The 20977-nt window shown below is 45.6% G+C and overlaps 2 protein-coding genes across 5 annotated transcripts in view; one reads left to right on the forward strand and one right to left on the reverse strand.

Annotated features, from left to right (window-relative positions):
- Positions 1–20977, forward strand: part of SLC5A10 (solute carrier family 5 member 10) — a 66028-nt gene that overhangs the window by 20923 nt on the left and 24128 nt on the right. The window lies entirely within an intron of this gene.
- The window catches only part of FAM83G (family with sequence similarity 83 member G), a 35703-nt gene that overhangs the window by 5586 nt on the left and 9140 nt on the right, over positions 1–20977 (reverse strand). Inside the window, exons 2-4 of one of the 2 annotated variants that reach the window (XM_070761448.1) lie at positions 8879–9046; positions 3242–3366; positions 169–1599 (exon numbers count right to left, since the gene is read on the reverse strand). In XM_070761448.1, coding sequence (XP_070617549.1) covers positions 169–1599; positions 3242–3366; positions 8879–9046 — 1724 coding nt within the window. Of the gene's footprint in view, positions 1–92; positions 1600–3241; positions 3367–8878; positions 9047–20977 lie in introns of both variants that reach the window. The other variant, XM_070761446.1, reaches the window with a different exon arrangement.

Raw genomic sequence — 20977 nt, forward strand, 5'->3', positions numbered from 1 at the left:
TTGCACACTTTAGAGTCATGGGCAAATAGGCAAAGCTTCCCTACAGCTGAACCCCCACGCTAAGGGTAGAACGCTGCCACAGAAGTGCCTACCTGTGGAGCCTCGCTCGTACAGGTAATGTAGCCAGCAGGTAAAGCATGCAGCGGGTGGCCCCTTTCCCAAACGCACCTCGTCTCCTCCAGGCTGTCACTTTTCCGCCGCGTCTTTTGGGCGGCTTTCTCCAGAGGTGGAGGAAGCCTTGGTGGGGGACTCCCCAGGGGGCTTACAAAGGTCCCCCAGCTGATGTAAGGCTCGCTCAGCTTCCGCTGCAAAGGGTGAAGGCCGGGGCCCTCTCCGTTGAGAAGGAAGTCGGAGTTGGTCCTCCGCAGGGGGCAGACGGGGCCGCGGAGTTTGTCAGAGTGGACGGACGCATCGGAGAGGTCGCAGCTACGGGCAGGGGAGCTGTCGGAGAGGCTTGTGTGGTCACTGGGGGTCATGGAGTCTTCTTCCTCTTCCGCCTCCCCCTCACCACTCCGGACCCCGTTCATGGGGAAGGGGCTTCCTTCCTCCGTCCCAGGCGCTTCCGTGCTCACCTTGTGAGGGTTCGCCACGTCGGCAACTTCCAGGGTCCCTTCTTTGGGGGATGGGTCTGCGGGGGTGGTCCCTGGCTGGTGTGCCACAGGGCCTTCTGCCATCACCCTTCTCTCCTCCGCATGTCCTGTTTTCTTGGAGGTGGGGTCCTTTGCGTGGACCCTCCTCGGTTTGGGCACTGGGGCAACAGCACTCTCTGCATCTGCTTGAGGACCCAGGAGCTGCTTCAAGTGCTTGTTGTTGGCCAGCGTGGCCAGCGTCTCCCCGTTGAGCCTGGGAGACTTTTCCATGGGGCTGGTGGCCGAGGGTTTGGAAGGAGCCTCCTGGTCATTGGCCGGAGAAAGGGCCAATTCCACCACGGGTGGAGGAGTCTGAGGAGGTTTGTCCTTGGCCCCTTCTTGATCAGCTTTCTCCTTGGCCTCCTTCTGTTGTTTGAGGAGCAACCTGTGTTGGGCGTTGGCCTTGGAGACATCGCACACCTTGATGCGGTTGATTTGAGAAAGCTGGATGTTCTTCACTTTGGGGTCGATGATGTTGATGTAGCCCAGCACTTCACTTCCAGGTTCTGGATCGGGCTCCACCCACGTGGGCAGGTAGTCAAACATGTTGGCCTTCTCCAGGTTGAGGAGGCCTGGGTGGATGGAGGGCACCTTCTCCATGAGGTGGCTCGGCCTCTGGGACACGCGGTCTTCAGGGATGGCCTTGCTTTGGGCTTCGGCCCGTGGTTCGGTGATGACCTTCTCACTGCTGGCTTTGCCGTTGCCCACCTGCTCGGTGCTCTTGGCCTTGACCAGAGCATATTTCGGATTGATCATTTTCTTCACCGTGGAGTTGGACGGGGTCAGAGAGACAACAGTCGGGAGGATGACCGGCTCAGGCTCCGGTTCCTCCCCCATGGGGATGGACTTGAGGCTGACGCTCCGAGACATCGGGTAGAGCTCCTGGAACTGCTTGTCAAAGGCCTCGACCACCTGGCCCGAAAGGACGGAAATGACGTTCCGGTCGGTCCTGGCGGCTGACCAGGTGAAGCTGGAAGGGAAGACGGGAGGGTTATGTTGGGGGGCTGACCGACTCTTGAATTGAAAGAAAATATTAAAAAGGAAAATTGGGTAAGGACAGGGGGAGGCAAAGTCGGCTCTTCTATGACTTGTGGACTTCAACTCCCAGAATTCCCCAGCCAATCAGGCTAGGTCAGGAATTCTGGGAGTTGGCTAAGGACGATTGTGTTTCTCCGAAAATAACACTGTGCCTTATCTTTCTTTGAACCCTGAAATAAGCGCTTGGCTTTATTTTGGGGGTGGTCTTATTGTTTGGGGCCACGTGGAGCAAGAACTTGCATGATTTCCAGCTCTGTCTCTCTAAATTTAACCAGAGGAAATAGTACTTTTTGGGGGGGGGGCTTATTTTCAGGGGGAGGTCCTTATTTTCGGGGAAAGACATGGTAGTACTACTCAAATACGCTTAATTTAATTTAATTAGCTTATATGCTGCCCAACTCCATAGGATTCCGGGCAGCTTACAACAATAAAATAATACAATAAGTCACAATATAAAACAATAAAAACAGTAAAACCACAAAGAAAAAACCCCTACGCTAAGCTATACAATCATAGAAACATAGAAGATTGACGGCAGAAAAAGACCTCCTGGTCCATCTAGTCTGCCCTTATACTATTTCCTGTATTTTATCTTACGATGGATCTATGTTTATCTCAGGCATGTTTAGATTCAGTTCCTGTGGATTCTTCCTTCCTTCCTTCCTTCCTTCCTTCCTTCCTTCCTTCCTTCCTTCCTTCTCATCCTCCCTTCTCTTTCTTTCCTTCCTTCTTCATTCATAGAAACATAGAAGACTGACGGCAGAAAAAGACCTCCTGGTCCATCTAGTCTGGCCTTATACTATTTCCTGTATTTTATCTTAGGATGGATCTCTGTTTATCCCAGGCAGGTTGACATTCAGTTCCTGTGGATTGACCAACCACGTCTGCTGGAAGTTTGTTCCAAGCATCTACTACTCTTTCAGTCAAATAATATTTTCTCATGTTGCTTTTGATCTTTCCCCCAACTAACTTCAGATTGTGGCCCCTTGTTCTTGTGTTCACTTTCCTATTAAAAACACTTCCCTCCTTATTTAACCCTTTAACATATTTAAATGTTTTGATCATGCACACATAAATATCAAACAAATCAGAATTTGGCTGTGACTTGGTGTTAACTCTCACGTTTCTTAACCTGGGCAGGTTTAAGAGGTGTGGACTTAAATTCCCAAGCGTGGGGGATTCTGGGAGCTGAAGTCTCCACCTCTTAAACCTGCCCAGGCTGAGAGGCACCATGACAAGCCATGCAAGTGCACATTTTTATAGCCAAATATTTGTGTTCAGTGCACATCTAGACCATTTTTCTGTGCAAAATCTAAACCGTTGTTGCTTGTTCATCTTGGTTGTGAGTCATGACAAGAAGCTAAGTATTAAAGCTTAATAGCAACACACCCAAAGCTTTAATAGAGAGTGGAAGGCTCTCTTGGGCTGCAGGGTCTCCCATGGGGGTGTGTGTCTTTTACGCCCCCCTCTTCTGTTCTTCAACAGCATCCTTCCTACCCACAAAGCCACATAGACCCCCCTCCCCGAATGGAGTGCGACCCCAAACCAGGGTGTCCTCCAGTTTGTCCACCTACCTGTAGGAGCCACAGACAGCTTTGTCTCCATCCACGAACATGAACTTCTGGGCCAAGGCCCCCTTGAACGTCATGGCAGAGCGGGTGAAAAACTCGGTGCCCCCAATCGTGCCGATGCGGAGGTTCTGCAGACACAAAAAGGGCAGAGATGAGCCGGAAAGCAGCGGGCAAAGGCTTCCCATTGTGCAATACAGCACGTAAGGGACAGTTTCTTTTCATTTGGGCCACCTGGGAGCCAGAGGTGTGGGAAGAGGGCGGAGCCAGGAGCAGGTTAATGGCGTGGCCCATTCCAGGTAGGACGTCCAAGGTTGACTTATTCAGCACAATGCCGTCTTGCTGCAAACGGAAGAGGCACCCAAGCTGATTACCGAAGCATCTTTGCAAAGCCCAAATAATTGGGATGGTGCGGTGCCTGTGTTGCAAACCTCTCTTGGCTTGGGTGGAGGGAGGGGCCGGAAGTGGGAAGTTGTGGTGTGTGTGAAAACGAGAAAAGTGCACAGTTGCAACAACACGCCAACATGTGTCGTGCACTCCCTGTAATGGAGCCTCCTCCATACTGAGAAAGCGCTGAGCTAAACCTTATACTGAGATTGTCCCTCCCTTTAAAGCACCTGCGTCTCTCTGGCTTTTATGAAGTTTCTGCTGAAAAATAAAATTTGCTTCCGGTTGTTTTTGGCAAAAAACCATCCCATTGCAAACCAGTTGCCACGTTTGCTTAGCAACTACTGCAAAAAAAAAAAAAAGTTTGCAAAAATTGAGTTGGTTATGTGATGAACCGCTTTACGATTGTTGCAATTTAAAACAACTATAATGAACAATTTTTTTAAAAAAAAAAGTATATACAGTGTTCCCTCGATTTTCGCGGGTTTGAACTTCGGGAAAAGTCTATACCGCAGTTTTTCAAAAATATTAATTAAAAAATACTTTGCGGGTTTTTTCCCTATACCACGGTTTTTCCTGCCTGATGACGTCATATGTCATCACCAAACTTTCCTCTGCCTTTAATAAATGTTGTGGTTAGCTCTGGCCCAGCTCCTGCCCCAAGAACAATAAATATTTTTTTAATAAACTTTAATAAATAAACATAGTGAGTAATAATCTAAATGGTTGCTAAGGGAATGGGAAATTGCAATTTAGGGGTTTAAAGTGTTAAGGGAAGGCTTGGGATACTGTTCATAGCCAAAAATAGTGTATTTACTTCCGCCTCTCTATTTTGCAAAAATGCAACTTTCGCGGGCGGTCTTGGAACGCATCCCCCGCGAAAATCGAGAGAACACTGTATCTGTCAAACAATTATAGGATGGTAATTTGTACAAATAAAACATTAGATAAGTAATGATAAAAAGTAATGATAGAACACAATAGAACAGTAGGAGAGGGACGGTAGGCACAATGGTGCGCTTATACACGCCCCTTACAGACCTCTTAGAAAGGGGGAGAGGTCAATTGTAGACAATCTAAGGTTAAAGGTTTTGGGGTTAGGAGTAGAAACCACAGAGTCAGGTAGAGCATTCTAGGCATTGATCACTCCATTGCTGAAGTCGTATTTTCCGCAGTCTAGTTTGGACTGGTTGACATTTGGTTTAAATCTATTATGTGATCGTGTGTTGTTGCGGTTGAAGGTGGAGTAGTCACTAACAGGAAGGACATTTTGGTATATGATTTTATGAACTATAGTTAAGTCAGAACGGAGACAACGGAGTTTTAAGTTGTCTAATTGGAGAATTTCAAGTCTGGCGGAGTCAGGTATTTTGTTGTGAGAAGAGATGAAATCATTGAAGTGACCAGAGATGGCCCAGCATTCAAATAGAGTAATCCCTCGCTACTTCACGGTTCATCTTTTGCAGATTCGCTATTTCACGGGTTTTCAAAGCGGGCTTAAATTTATTACAAATTTTAAATCCATTAAAAATTCATAAAATTCTTCTACAGCACTATTGTACTCTATTAAAGAAACTGGTAGGGCACCACATGTCATTGCAGCTGAGAAACGTAATAGAATGACTGTTTAATGCAAAGGGTGGGTTTTAAAAGTCCAAATGCTCATTAAATACATTTTAAAAAATCTTTCCTTTACTTCACGGAAATTCGTTTTTCACGGGTGGTCTTGGAACGCATCCCCGTGAAAAATGACGGATCAATATATAGAGTTAATAGCCATTTATTGTTGTGAGCCATCCCAAGTCCTATGGCATTGGGCGTCATGGAAGTTGAAATAATTAAATTAAATTAAGATTTGTGGGCTTCGTTCCCCAGAATTCGGTGCATTGAAGTCCACACAGTCCCACCTTCCAGGTCCTAAAATTCCACGATTCCCTTTGGGAAAAAGCCGCTCTGTTCCCATCAGCCTCGCTGTCCATCTGAGGACACCTGAGCTTCGTCACCATCACACCTGGCCAAGCCGACAGGTGCGAGGGGTCAGCCACCCGGCACCCTGGGAAATATCTCCTGGACATGTTTGCCCAGTGACTCAATCTTTGGCTCCAGTCGCCGACGCCGTTCCTCTTTGCTGCCAACAACTCCGTCTTGTCTGTTTGCTCCCATTGGTTTTGTTCCGCTCCGGTCATCTCAATCAACAAATTGCTCTAACTTAAGACAGCTGCCTCAACTACATTTTTGTTGTCAGTTGTCCTTATTTTCAAAGGACTGTGCTTGTTTTTCTTCCATAGACGGGAGGAGAATAAACCTAACGTCATTCATTACCTTCGGAACAAAGCAAGGCGTTTAGCCTTAAAATGCTGTCTGGGTGAGGAAGGGCCTGAAGAATGACAATATATATTATATATGTTTCTGGAATGAGAGCAATTAAAAGTAAACACGGGCGCTTGGTCTCCACCTTCTTCCTGGAGATTTTCCCTGGAAGACTCTCTGCTGTCCTTTGACCCAATTTTTTAACAGAATTTCTCGAGAACTGTTAAAATAACCTTCTTCGTGATGAGTAACTGGCGTTTGTTGGTTTTTCACACCAACCCAACGCCTTTCTCGAATTCAGAACCTCTGAAATGTGAGCGTAGTCACACGAAAGACAATAAAGATGGGAAAATCCAACGGTGGTTTTTTTTAATTAGCTACGTGGCCTTTTGCTTCTTAACACCTGCCCTTGGTTATATTTCTTCCCACTTATTTTGTCCTCAGGTTGCAGCCTTAATGCAGGTTGCTCTATAAACAGCCTGCATTAGGACCTTGGTGGCGCTATAAGGCCTCGGTAAGGCCATGCTTGGAATGCTGCATGGCCACGATGCAAAAAGGGTGATGAGACTCTAGAAAAAGTGCAGAGAAGAGCCACAAACAGGATAAGGGGACTGGAGGCTAAAACATAGGAAGAACGGTTGCAGGAACTGGGCACGGCTAGTTGAATGCAAAGAAGGACCAGGGGAGACATGATAGCAGCCTTCCAATATCTCAGGGGTTGCCCCAAAGAAGAGGGAGACAACCTACTCTCCAAAGCACCTGAGGGTAGAACATGAAGCAATGGGTGGAAACTAAACAAGGAGAGAAGCAACTTAGCACTAAGGAGAAATTTTCTGACAGTCGGAACAGTTGATCAGTGGACCAGAGGTTGCTACCAGAAGTTGTGAATGCCCCAACACTGGAAGTTTTTAAGCAGATGTTGGATAACTATCTGTCTGAAGTAGTGTAGGGTTTCCTGCCTAAGCAGGGGGTTGGACTAGAAGACCTCCAAGGTCCCTTCCAACTCTGTTGCTATTATTATTATTATTATTATTATTATTATTATTATTATTATTATTATTATTATATAACTAAAAGTTATTGAGGTTAAGAAACCTGACTCGATGGCATTGCAGAATGCCGCTTCCTGGAGTCTCTCCGGAGCCCACAGGAGCAAACATCTCCAGATCTTTGAAGCAAAGATCAAGTTTTTGCTTGGGATTGGAGCAGCTTATGAGCTTTGATAAACAAATCCCTCCTACAGCCAGGCCTTTTGTTGGCGTTATGTGCTGAAGGCGGAGTTGCATAAACTGGAGTTCAAAGGAAAGAGCTGAGCTGGAATGCGCGCAAGAGGAGGCCTCCCTCCAGGGCAACTCAAAGCAAAGGTGGCTGTTTTGTTTACAACCGCCTCTCAAACAACGCTGAAAGAGGTCTCACCTTTGGGCCCATCGAATGTATGCGTGTGTTTGTGTGTCTAGCAAGAGGGCAAAAGGCAAAAGGAGCGAAGAACTCATGTGCTCCGCCCTGTATCTCTTTCAGCAGCATCACCAAGCGCGCTCTGATGTTCACCTCGAGGTTCGACTACTGCAATGCTCTCTACATGGGGCGACCTTTGAAAAGTGTTCGGAAACTTCAGATCGTGCAGAATGTTGCCTATGTAATTTTGTGCATGATATGACTGTGTGTATGCATTTTATCTATTGGGTTTTTTTTTCTTTTTATACTTTGTAATGTAAAACTGTTATTTCAGATTTTAATTATTAGATTTGTTACCATGTATTGTTTTTATCACTGTTGTGAGCCGCCCCGAGTCTACGGAGAGGGGCAGCATACAAATCTAAATAATAATAATAATAATAATAATAATAATAATAATAATAATGTGGCTGCGAGAGCTATCATGGGGTTACCTAGATTCACCCACGTCTCTCCAACACTCCATGGCCTGCACTGGCTGCCGATCAGTTTTCGGTCGCAATTCAAAGTGTTGGTCATGACCTATAAAGTCCTACATGGCATCAGACCAGAATACATCCGCAACCGTCTTCTGCCGCACAAATCCCAGCGGCTGATAAGGTCCCATAGAGTTGGCTTTCTGTGGGTCCCATTAACTAAACAATGTCGTCTGGCAGGCCCCCAGGAAGAGCCTTCTCTGTGGCGGCCCCGGCCCTCTGGAATCAACTCTCCGCAGAGATCAGAACTGCTCCCACCCTCCTTGTCTTTTGTAAATTACTTAAGACCCACCTGTATCGCCAGGCATGGGGGAACTGAGACATCTCCCCCAGGCTTTTATAGTTTTATGTATGGTATGTGTGTGTTGCTTGGTTTTTAAATGATGTTTTTTTTAGATGCTTTTAAAAATTAGATTTGTTTACATTGACACACTGTTATTATTATTGTTGTGAGCCACCCCGAGTCTTCGGAGAGGGGCACCATATAAATCTAATAAATTATTATTATTATTATTATTATTATTATTATTATTATTATTATTATTATTATGTTAAGACTATGCCAAACCTGGTTCCGTCACCAGCCACTTTGTGATGTAGCATTCTGGAAACCCACCATTGCTTAAAGCTCATCCTTGGCCTTACGCCCACCCTTCTTTCCCCCAAAATGAAGATTGGTTGGAAGGAAGCAGGCAAAGCCCAGGAACGTGCTTGGAAGAGATCAATATCACGGCCAACTGGTGCCATGGAGACTCTTCCCAAGTGGCGGCTGCTGCAGGAGGGATGGGATTGGCTGGCAAACGCCGCCGTCTCCGAAGCCAAGGCTTAAAGGAATTTGGGGAAGTTGCAATTATTGCAAAACGGGACAGTAATTATACGCTGAATTGGCCAATGAAGACATCAGCTCAGACTGCAAAAGGTGCCTGCTAAGCACCTCAAGGGTCTTTTATCTCTCTCTCCCCCCCCCCTTTCATGGACAACTGTTTCAACTGGACCCTTCGCTAGACTGATTTACCTTCAGGTGGCCGGCATGCATCTGGGCTCGCTCGCACATCTGGAGGAAATACTTCAGGTTAGATTCGTCTATGATTATGTAGATGGCCACTTTCCGCTTGAATCCCGCATCCAGGAGATCTTTGAAGATGTCAACGTCCGTGAACATGTCCATGACCACTGCAACCACCTGCAGAGAGAGAGAAAGGAGACCTCAGCCACGAGAACTAAATGTATTTCCAGATCTGGTCTTACCTCTTATTTAGATACATAGAAACATAGAAGATTGACGGCAGAAAAAGACCTCCTGGTCCATCTTGTCTGCCCTTATACTATTTCCTGTCTCTTATCTTAGGATGGATCTATGTTTATCCCAGGCATGTTTACATTCGGTTCCTGTGGATTTTCCAACCACGTCTGCTGGAAGTTTATTCCAAGCATCAACTCCTCTTTTGGTCAAATAATATTTTCTCACATTGCTTCTGATCTTTCCCCCAACTGACCTCAGATTGTGCTTCCTTGTTGCTTTGTGATGCTGCAGTTTTTCTTCTTCCTATCACCAATATGTCTGAAGAAGGTTTTATCCCCCTTCTTTACAGATTCGGCAATTTCTTCCTCTTTTGAGGCTTTAGCAGCATTTATTGAAAGTTGTAAAAGTTGCCTTTTGAAAAAGCATCTCTGGGACAACCGTGACTTGGATGACTCTCCATAGACATGGCAAACTTCACTCCCCCCCCATCCCTCTCTTTTCAGAGGTTGAGTTTGGGGCAGCTTCAACTTCCAAGGAGGAGCAAAGACTCCCAATTCCTAAAAGTCAGAACCCCAACCCATGCTCCTCTGCTGCAACGAAGTATTTTAAGGCGGCCTGGTTCCATGTTGCACTGGAAAAAAGAAACCCCCAGCCCTTTCCAAAAGGGAAATCTTTTCCATCTGGGTCTCAGCTGTGTGGGTGGGCCTGTTTCTCAAAACCAAGAGCTGGAAAAATACTTTTCTTCTACACACTTTGTGGGAGAAACGGGGTCAATGTCTGATGCAACCCTATCTGCTCTGAAAGGAGGCAAGACGTGTTTATATCTCCTCGTAAGAGAAAAAGGGGCAATGATATTTCTGGCAGGAGTTGGCTTTGCGTTGAGTAACGTAGTTCTTCCAAGAGCCGGCTCTTGGGCCCCGAGAGGTTCAATTCAAGAGCGGGAAAGTCAACGGGTCAAAGGGAAACGGAGGCAGGCGGAAAAATTAACAGGAGAGAATTGAAAACATGATCAGGGAGCAGTTGAGGTGAAACGTTGAGGTGAAAGGAGAGAAGGGAGCCGGTGCCGACTTGCTCTGCTTCCCTTTTTTAGAGAGTCTGACAAATTGTAGGAAGAAGGAGGGTTTTTTGGTGTGTGTGTGGTTTTTTTTTGCCCATAGGAATGTGTGAGTTCAAGGCAAGCCCTTTCCTTTCCCCAGGAATTGCAGCCCACATTAAAAAAGGGGGAGGAGACCCCTTTTTCTGTGAATTTTTGCACTCCAAATCTTGGCAGCCTCTTCATTGTGAAAATTGAGTTGGCAGCATTTCTTCACCTCTAAGATGTGTGGACTTCTGGGGGTTAAAATCCAGACATCTTAAAATTGCAAGGTTGGAAACGACTTCTGTAAGGCATTTGTGTGTGTGTGTGTGTGTGTGTGTGTGAGTGAGAGAGAGAGAGAGATCTATGGGATTTGGTCTCTCTGATAGCGCGGTCAGGCGGTAGGGAAAGCGAGTCGAATGCTTGGCTGCATAGCTAGAAGTATCACAAGCAGGAAGAGGGAGACTGTGATCCCGCTATATAGAGTGCTGGTGAGACCCCATTTGGAATCATTCTGTGTCCAGTTCTGGAGACCTCACAAAAAGAGATGGCTCAAATTGAACGGGTCCAAAGACGGGCTACAAGAATGGTGGAAGGTCTTAAGCATAAAACGTATCAGGAAAGACTTCAGGAACTCCATCTGTCTAGTCTCGAGGACAGAAGGGAAAGGGGGGACACGATGGAAACATTTAAATATGTTAAAGGGTTAAATAAGGTCCAGGAGGGAAGTGTTTTCGATAGGGAAGTGAACCCAAGAACAAGGGGACACAATCTGAGGTTGGTTGGGGGAAAGATCAGAAGCACCGTGAGAAAATAGGATTTGACTGAAAGAGTTTGGACAGCCACTCATTTCACATGCACAAAGATCAGCTGCTTGCACGGTTAAAAACAAACCAACCCAACAGCTACACATAAGCAGTCAAACAATAACAACAACAGAAAGACACAAAAAGAAAAACAGAAAAAGTCTAAAAACTTTCAATGCCGGTTACTTCTGGTTCTTACAGCCAAGACTTAACCTGGTTTTTCTTGCTCAAAGGGGAAAAAAAATATCACTTCCTTTTCTTTAAAAAAAGAATCTACAGGACACGTTGCCATTTTCACACCACAGTCACAAGATTCTGGATCCTCACAATATGCCAAAAGTGAACCAGCCAAACAGGCTGGATTTGTGGAACTCCCTAAAGCGATCCAAGATTTAATGGCGCTTGAGTCTCTGTGGCTTTGACTTTGATTGATCTTGTCAAGTGGACTGTGCGAAGCGCTGGTGCAGAATAAGGTGTTGGACACCTGGGAGAACCCAAAATGCAGTTATTGGGGGTCTCTGGGAAGAGGCAGGGTCCAGTTTTGAGCGAAGGTTTCGGGGTGGTTCTGATCTGTTGCAATGGAGCACCAGTTGCAACAAGGAAAACGTGAGAAAAACATTATAGGAGCTGATTACCGTATTTTTCAGAGTATAAGAAGCACCATAGCTTTTGGGGAGGAAAATAGGGAAAAGATATTCATCTGGCCAGCGTCCTTAGTCTGGTCAGCTTCAGCACATTATTTTTCCCCTGGTTAGGGCTTTTAAAAAACCTTGTTCAGAGAGAGTAACAATGAAAGAGCTTGCAAGCGGGTAAGAGATGGGAACATGGTTAGAACCTGGTTAGGGCGGGAAAGAAACAGTTGGAGCAAATTAGAGCAATGAAAACCCCCCTGCAAAAGCTTAGGGCTTGGAAAACATTCTTTGCAGTGAGTAACAATGAAAGAACCTGCAAGGTAAGAGCTGGGAAGATCGTTAGCACCTAGTTGGGGCTGGGGGAAAAAGCTTCGAAAAAGCTACATCCAAAGTATAAGACACACCTGTCTTAGATTCTGAAAAATATGGTAAGTTCAGAGCTGTTTGTGCTAGGAATTATCTTTCTTTCACACACACACAGACACACGTGTTTGTGTGTGTGTGTGAACGACCCAGCAGAACATACTTGGGTCTGTGTTTGAGTCCTGAGATAAGCTATGACGTTGCAGTGTACAAACAATACATAGTGCAAAATCTGGACTCTGGAATAGTCAAAACTTTGGGGTCTTTTGGTTTGCTCTGCTCCCCAGTTTCCAATAGTGGTCTTGCAGGGGAACCTTGGAAAAACCACCCTTCAGGAATGATGGCAGTGCCTGTGGCTCTCACATGCCATGCTCAGGATGTGTGGGGCCAAAGAGGCCCCACCTAGTTATCTTGACCCAAGAAACAGGGGCAAAGAAGTCCAGACCCCTCCTGTGTCTACCCAGGACACACCAGATGGACTACAGGAGGCCAAGGGGCATCTAAAAGGCATTGAGATATAGATGGTCACCATGCCCAACTCGACCGATCTTGATGAAAAGACCACCTTTTCCCTATGTGAACCTGTTGCACTCGAGATGCATCGGGACCTGGCAGCGGTTCCAGCTGTTTTGGGGGCTTGCCAACCGGGAGGGAAGGGGCTCCCCTTTGAACCGGCTGTCTCAACCACGTTTTCTCAACCACAGTCTTTCGGCTGCTTTGATCGACTGCGCCCTTCATTCCAGGGCTTGGAAGATGGCGCTCTGGGCGAGGCGATCATGATTGAACAGGGCCTCCTCTCCATGGGAGGTCAAGGCACAGCCATCCAACCTGCTTTGGAGGATTTGGCAACCGAGGCACGCCTGGGAGGCGGAGTGGCTTACGTACACCACCAAGCCAAGCTGCCAAGTGCCACTTCATGACCGAACGCCTGCCTCTCCCATGGCCTACTTAAGCCTCCCTTGTCACGGAGAGCAATTAGCTAGCTGTCTCAAGACGCGGCCTTTTAATCACGCTTAATAATCCCGCTCCTATCGGGTTAAGATCAGCCCTGCGTCTGGAGTGTCTCGCGAATACCCCATGCACCACGCATGGCGCTTCGATTGCCATGCAAATGATGCCAGTGGCAATTGTGCAACCGTGGCTGGTTTTGCTCGGTCCCCAGGTGCAATGGAAAGAGCAGGAGGGGAAAGGCAGGGAAATAATTAATAATAATAATAATAATAATAATAATAATAATAATAATAATAATATCAACAACAACAGCAACAGAGCTGGAAGGGACCTTGGAGGTCTTCTAGTCCAACCCCCTGCTTAGGCAAGAAACCCTACACTACTTCTGAGAGATGGTCATCCAACATCTGCTTAAAAACTTCCAGTGTTGGGGAATTCACAACTTCTGGAGGCAACTTCTGTTCCACTGGTCAACCGTTCTGACTGTCAGGAAATTTCTCCTTAGTGCTAAGTTGCTTCTCTCCTTGTTTAGTTTCCACCCATTGCTTCTTGTTCTGCCCTCAGGGGCTTTCTTGACTCCTTCTTCTTTGTGGCAACCCCTGAGATATTGGTAGACTGCTATCATGTCCCTCTTGGTCCTTCTTTTCGTTAAACTAGCCATGCCCAGTTCCTGCAACCGTTCTTCATATGTTCATATATTTGCCAGGAAGGCTCATTCATGGGCTGGGTGGGCTGGGTGGTCTTCCCAAAAAGGCAAGATAGAGGCTCCAAGAAGGTGGGATTGAAGTTCCATGTGGACATGATGCAGATAAATGTGGGTGGACTTTTTGTAACCGTATCCTGTGGACATCCATGTTGGTGTGTAACTCGGGGGTGATTTCTGGATCTCAGATTTCCTTCGCAACGTAATTCTTTTGTTCCTCCTGCGAACCTCACCTGGGTTTTATTTATTTATTCATTTATTAGATTTGTATGCCGCCCCTTTCCGTAGACTCAGGGCAGCTCACAACACAATAAAACAGTTCATGACAAATCTAATAATTTACAATTTAAAATTTAAAATAGTTAAAAACCCCCATTTTAAGCAGACATACCTGCAAACATACCGTACATAAATTGTATAGGCCCAGGGGGAGATATCTGAATTCCCCCATGCCTGACGACAAAGGTGGGTTTTGAGGAGTTTACGAAAGGCAAGGAGGGTGGGGGCAGTTCTAATCTCTGGGGGGAGCTGGTTCCAGAGGGCCGGGGCCACCACAGAGAAGGCTCTTCCCCTGGGGCCCGCCAACTGACATTGTTTAGTTGACGGGACCCGGTGAAGACCCACTCTGTGGGACCTATCTGGTCGCTGGGATTCGTGCGGCAGAAGGCGGTCCCTGAGGTAATCTGGCCCGGTGCCATGAAGGGCTTTATAGGTTATAACCAACACTTTGAATTGTGACCGGAAATTGATCGGCAACCAATGCAGAGTGTTGGTGTAACATGGGCATATTCAGGGAAGCCCATGATTGCTCTCGCAGCTGCATTCTGCACAATCTGAAGTTTCCATCCTTGGGACCCAAAGCTGAGGTCGCTGGAGGAGAGGAGTTGTTGGCATCATCAAGGGCAACATTTCCCTCCAGGCGTGCGCAGATGTTCCTGCTCCCCTGCTTTCATCTTGGGCCAAAGCAAACGTAACCTGTTTTCGAAGCTCTTTTGGAGGACAAACGTTGAGTGTCTCTTGGATCCCAAGTTTTCTCCTGAAGCAGCTTCTGCTTGCTGTTTGCTTCTGTTTGCTGAAAAAGAGGCGGGTTATTATTATTTATTTTCGGGTTTTCCCAACGGATACATCTGTGGTCCCATTTTCCTGAGCTGAATTCCTCGGGCAAGACAGCAGTTCTCGAAAGCTCTGTTTCTCCAGGGAGGAAAGTTCTTGAGAAGTTCTCAGCTGCTTTGGGAGGTACGGGGTGAGTTTGGGGGGAGGGCCCACCTAGAGCATCTCTAGCTAGCTAGAGAGCCACCAAAGCATCCTTCGATCTCTTCTTTTCTCTTGCTGCTAAACAACCAACTTACAACCTGCAGATGTCTCCACATCCTTCTGGCTGGATGTCCGTCCCCTACAATCCATCAGTTCAGGGGCTTTGAATAGGGATGACCAATCCTGTACCCTACCCACATCTGACCTCCTCCCTGAGTCATTATTTTTTTATTTTTTCTCCAACACAAAGTTAAAAACAATACAGTACATAATTCCCAACACAAAATCAAGCTTATTGCTAAACATATAAATAAATTCCTTTTTACTTTGTAATCATTCAATCTCTTTCACAAAAGGACTGTAGAAACATATAGAGGAATCCCTCGCTACTTCACCGTTCATCTTTCGCGGATTCGCTACTTCACGGGTTTTCAAAGGGGGCTTAAATCCATTAAATCCATTGAAAATTCATAAAATTCTTCTGCAGTACTGATGTACTCTATTAAAGAAACTGGTAGGATATCACATGTAGTTCCAGCTGAGAAACATTATAGAATGACTGTTTAATGTAAAAGGTGGATTTTAAAAGTCCAAATACTCGTTAAATACATTAAAAAATATCTTTCCTCTACTTCACGGAAATTCATTTTTCACGGGTGGTCTTGGAACGCATCCCCCGCGAAAAATGGGGGATCAGTGTAATATTTTATATATTCAAAAACCTCTTTAAAATATAGCTTTTCTCCATGTAATATTAAAATGTTACAATAACCTTTACATTGATCGCTGCTCATCCAATTCGCTTCTTATTTGAGTCTTACAAATCTGTTGAGCTAATTGTTCCAAAAGGCAATTTTCTTATAATCCTTTAACCTTTGACCTCCTCTCTGTTCCATCATCCACAGCCTATTCCTCCCCCCATGCTCCTGTCCCTGTCTATGATTCCCGTGATGGCCAACAATGGCTTCTGGGCTACGTTTTGTGTCCTTACAAGAGGAGGGGTCTTTGGAAGGCTTGATTTCGGAGGGGCAGGAATTGTGCAGCTCCATCTGCTTCGTTTCGCCGTAGGAAAAGCCAAGGGGCAAATTCCCCCAGGAAGTGAAGCAGCAAGGGGGAAGGCGAGGGAGCCTGTAAAATGCATATAGTTTGCACATAATTGCAGCATTTTCCTGTGGCTTCAGCTCTGCTGTTTGGGGAATTCTGGGAGTTAATGTCCAGGCATCTTAAAAGTTGCAAAGACGGGCAAAACTTTTTATTTGTTTGTTTGTTTATTTATTTATTTATTTTATTTATTCTTTGTCCAATATACAATACATATGGAAGAGAATAGACATTAAGTAATATATATAAAGATAGAAAGTAAAAAAGAAGAGAAGTAGATGGGAGGGAGAGAATATATATGATATATGAGATAAGGAAAGACAATTGGACAGCGGACGATAGGCACACCAGTACACTTATGTACGCCCCTTACTGGCCTCTTAGGAACCTGGAGAGGTCAATCGTGGAGAGTCTAAGGGAGAAGTGTTGGGGGTTGGGAGTTGACACTATTGAGTCCGGTAATGAGTTCCCATCAACACAACCCAGAGGTCCCATCAACACAACCATCCTTGGAAATGGGAGGTGGGAGAGGGGTGGAAAGCAGCCTTATAAACCCTTACCCTCCTTTGTGTCCAGTTCTCTGCCTTGGCTGACCCTCTGAGGTCAAGGCACTTAGCCTGCAATCTTGCCACTGCATTTGCAGATAGACTGCCCCACCCTAGGGAATCCCTGGAGGTCTAGTAAAGTATAGCATTTATTGTCATTATGCATGATGTATACAACAACATTGGTTTTAGCCTCACTGGTGCAATACAAGGCAAAGTAGCCTTTGGTTGTGTCTCCCACCCCCTTTTTTTTTCAATGTTTATGATTTGATATATAGGGGTTTTGTTTTAGATTTAAGTAACATGTGTAAAGAGGCACATGGGCCTGGCAGTTCATTAGAAATATTGTTTATTTTGTCATTTTATATTTGAGGGAACATTCATGAGGAAATGTAATACATGATGATCTTGATTGCTGGAGGATAAGATTAGGGAAAAAACTTTGTTTTGCAATAAGGGAGAAAGGATTTATAGAGCAATTAACAATTTTGAATTATGCATGTTGCTGGGATTATATAAGAGTTACTAACAAAGAACTGCATTTTAGTGGACTGGAATTAGAAGATATTGGGCATTATATTGAAGTGTATGAAGGGGAAAAAATAAAAAATATATACTTAAAAAAAAGACAAAAGAGAAAGTAGCCCCACGTTTCCACCTGGAGTGATTGTGTTTAGGAGCCTGACAGTCCAAGGATAGAAATTATTTTAAAACCTATTTATTTATTTTTTATTTGTTTGTTTGTTTTGTCAAATACACATTGGTGGTATACAAAGATATAATAACATTCATATACATGATACTAGCAAGAGAGAAGCATTAGGACAGGGGACGGAAGGCACGCTGGTGCACTTATGCCCGGCCCTTACTGACCCCTTAGGAATCGGGAGAGGTCAACAGTGGACAGTCTTAAGGGTAAAGTTTTGGGGGTTTGGTGATGATACTACAGAGTCAGGGAGTGAGTTCCAGGCATCAACTACTCAGTTACTAAAGTCGTATTTCCTGCAGTCGAGTTTAGAGTGGTTTACATTATTGATTGATTGATTGATTGATTGGATTTGTATGCCGCCCCTCTCCGTAGACTCGGGGCGGCTAACAACAGTAATAAAAAACAGCATGTAAATCCAATACTAAAAACAACTACAAAACCCTTACTGTAAAACTAAACATCCATACAAACAAACATACCATGCATAAATTGTAAAGGCCTAGTGGGAAAGAGTATCTCAGTTCCCCCATGCCTGACGGCAGAGGTGGGTTTTAAGGAGCTTACAAAAGGCAAGGAGGGTGGGGGCAATTCTAATGTCCGGGGGGAGTTGATTCCAGAGGGCCGGGGACGCCACAGAGAAGGCTCTTCCCCTGGCCCCCGCCAAGCGACATTGTTTTGTTGACGGGACCCGGAGAAGGCCAAATCTGTGGGACCTAACCGGTCGCTGGGATTCGTGCGGCAGAAGGCGGTCTTGTAGATACCCTGGTCTGGTGCCATGAAGGGCTTTATAGGTTAAATATCTGTTGTGTGCTCGTGTGTTGTTCTGGTTGAAGCTGAAGTCGTTGTTGACAGGAAGGACGTTGTAGCAGGTATGGGCTCTGCTTAGGTCGTGTTTAAGGCGACCTGTTTCTATGGCTTCTCGAAGAGACACTGACCGGGGTGTGAAAGGTGGGGGAAAGCAGTTTGCAGGTTTGCCCAGGGGCTTTGCTGTTAGCAACGGGGTCAACCTGGAGGTCAGGCTGAGGAATCCTGGCTGGATAAACAGAGCAGGACTGAGGCCTCGGCTGTTTGCTCAGTGGCTTGCAGATGTCCCAGTCCAGCTTTCAGTATTTGTTCCCCCTCCTTTCTGAGTCAATAATTATTTTTAATGTTTTGGCTACCAAGCAGATCTCTGTCAATTCAGCTCTACCTGCCCCTGCTAGGTAACTAGCATCAGCAGCTAATCTGAGGCCCTAAATATACACTTTAATAGACTGGACGACCATTTGAGCCAGATAGGGATCTCCTGCCGTGAGTAGGGGGTTGGACAAATGACCTCTCGGTCCCTTCCAGCCCTTGGAGTCCACGTTCTAAGTTTAGTTTAGTTTAGTTAGTTTAGTTTTATTGGATTTATATGCCGCCCCTCTCCGAAAACTCGGGGCGGCTAACAGCAATCATAAACAGTATACAGTAATAATCCAATACTAAAAACCCCTTAATATAAAAAAACCAAACATACATACAAACATACCATACATACAATTGTAAAGGCCCAGGGGGAAAGAGCATCTCAATTCCCCCATGCCTGGTGGCAGAGGTGGGTTTTAAGAAGCTTGTGAAAGGCAAGGAGGGTGGGGGCAATTCTAATCTCTGGGGGGAGTTGGTTCCAGAGGGCCGGGGCCGCCACAGAGAAGGCTCTTCCCCTGGGTCCCGCCAAGTGGCATTGTTTAGTTGACGGGACCCAGAGAAGACCCACTCTGTGGGGCCCAACAGCAGAAGGTGAAAAGTCCTTCCTTCTCACGCAGATTTCCAGGCAGCCGAGCGAAAAGATTATTCTATTAAATTATCATTTTAAAACAGAGACAAAGAGAGCATAGTCCCCACAAATATTTTTTTTTAATTAAAAAAATAATTCAGGCTTTTCCAAAAGGGAACGAGAACCGGGTATCAATTTTCCCACATCAAACTTGATTTCTGCAAAAGATTTCGTGGACATCGTAATATGAAAGAAACCAGCATATCCTAGTTTGCGATTTCCTTAACCAGGGTTTCGGTTTCCAGACAAAGAGCAAGGGTTGGAAGCTGTCCAAGGAGAGATTGAACCTGGAAATAAGGAGGGGAATGGGGATTTTGTAGCACCTTTCCCCAGCCACGCTCACAGAACTGTAGTAAAAATAATAATAAATGGATTTCCCCATTGTCTCTGGGCCTCCTTTTGTCTACCCTAAAACAACAAGCCATTTTGCCCCGGAGCCAGTTGGTGTTGGCCTGCTGTGAACTCCCGATTCCGTCCCTTCCTTAGGTCTCCCCATGGCTGGGTTTTTACTGTGCTGCAGTTATTTAGACTATGTGGCTGGTCTGCATTTTTGAGTGGATTACGAAGCGGCGAGAGAGTTAGATTCCTCCCTGCCTTCGAAGGCTGGCTGAAGTGACCTCTGCGGCTCCTGGAATCGGCTCGCCTTCAATTTGGAGGATGCCAGCCAAAACCTTTCCCACGCTCTTACCCAGGGCCCTCCAAAGCAGTTGAATGAAAGGAAGGACTGCCCCACAGCACCCGTTGTGGGTGTCACTATGTCACACCTTGCAGGTTGGGTGTCAACTCCCAACCCCCAACACTTCTCCCTTAGACTCTCCACGATTGACCTCTCCAGGTTCCTAAGAGGCCAGTAAGGGGCGTATATAAGTGCTCTGATGTGCCTATCGTCCCCTGTCCAATTGTCTTTCCTTATCTCATATATCATATATATTCTCTCCTTATCTCTTATATCATATATATTCTCTCCCTCCCATCTACTTCTCTTCTTTTTTACTTTCTATCTTTATATATATTACTTAATGTCTATTCTCTTCCATATGTATTGTATATTGGACAAAGAATAAATAAAATAAATAAATGAATAAAGGTTCGAAAAGGAGCATTACGGGAAGGATGAAGGAAGCGCAAAAGACCTTTGATCTGCTCAGGCAGCCGTTTTTCCTTGATCGTTTCCAAGAACACTTTTTTCCAAAGTGAGTTTATGACCAAGGTTCATTCCTGGATTAGATCACGCTGCATTTGGTTCAGGAGGCAAAGTCCCATTAGTGGAACAGAATACAACAGGTTTGCACGGGTCAGGAATTGGAAGAGGACAAGTTGGAGCCTCTGGTTTGGCGAGCGAGTCCTCATGTCTGAGATTTGCAAAAGAAAACATTTAGGCAAGAAAAACAAAACGCACAGATACAGTATAGATGACGCATTGCTCAGCAGTAGCAACTGTGAGAGGGATCTTGGAGTCCTAGTGGACGACCATTTAAAATAGGAGCCAGCCGTGTGCAGCAGCTGCCAAAAAAGCCAACACAGTTCTAGGCTGCATCAACAGAGGGAGAGAATGAAGATCACGTGAAGTGTTAATACCACTTTATAAGGCCTTGGTAAGGCCACACTTGGAATACGGCATCCAGGTTTGGTCACCATGATGCAAAAAGGATGTTGAAAAAGTGCAGAGCAACAAAGATGTTGAGGAGACTGGAGGATAAAACCTATGAAGAGCGGTTGCAAAGAAGGACCAGGAGAGATATGATAGCAGCCTTCCAATATCTCAGGAGTTGCCACAAAGAAGGAGTCAAGCTATTCTCCAAAGCAACTGAAGGTAGAACAAGAAGCAACGGGTGGAAACTAAACAAGGAGAGAAGCAACTTAGAACTAAGGAGAAAATTCCTGACAGTCAGAACGGTTGATCAGTGGAACAGAAGTTGCCACCAGAAGTTGTGAAT

The sequence above is a fragment of the Erythrolamprus reginae genome, chromosome 9 (genome assembly GCF_031021105.1).
Source record: "Erythrolamprus reginae isolate rEryReg1 chromosome 9, rEryReg1.hap1, whole genome shotgun sequence".
Lineage (NCBI taxonomy): Eukaryota > Metazoa > Chordata > Lepidosauria > Squamata > Dipsadidae > Erythrolamprus > Erythrolamprus reginae.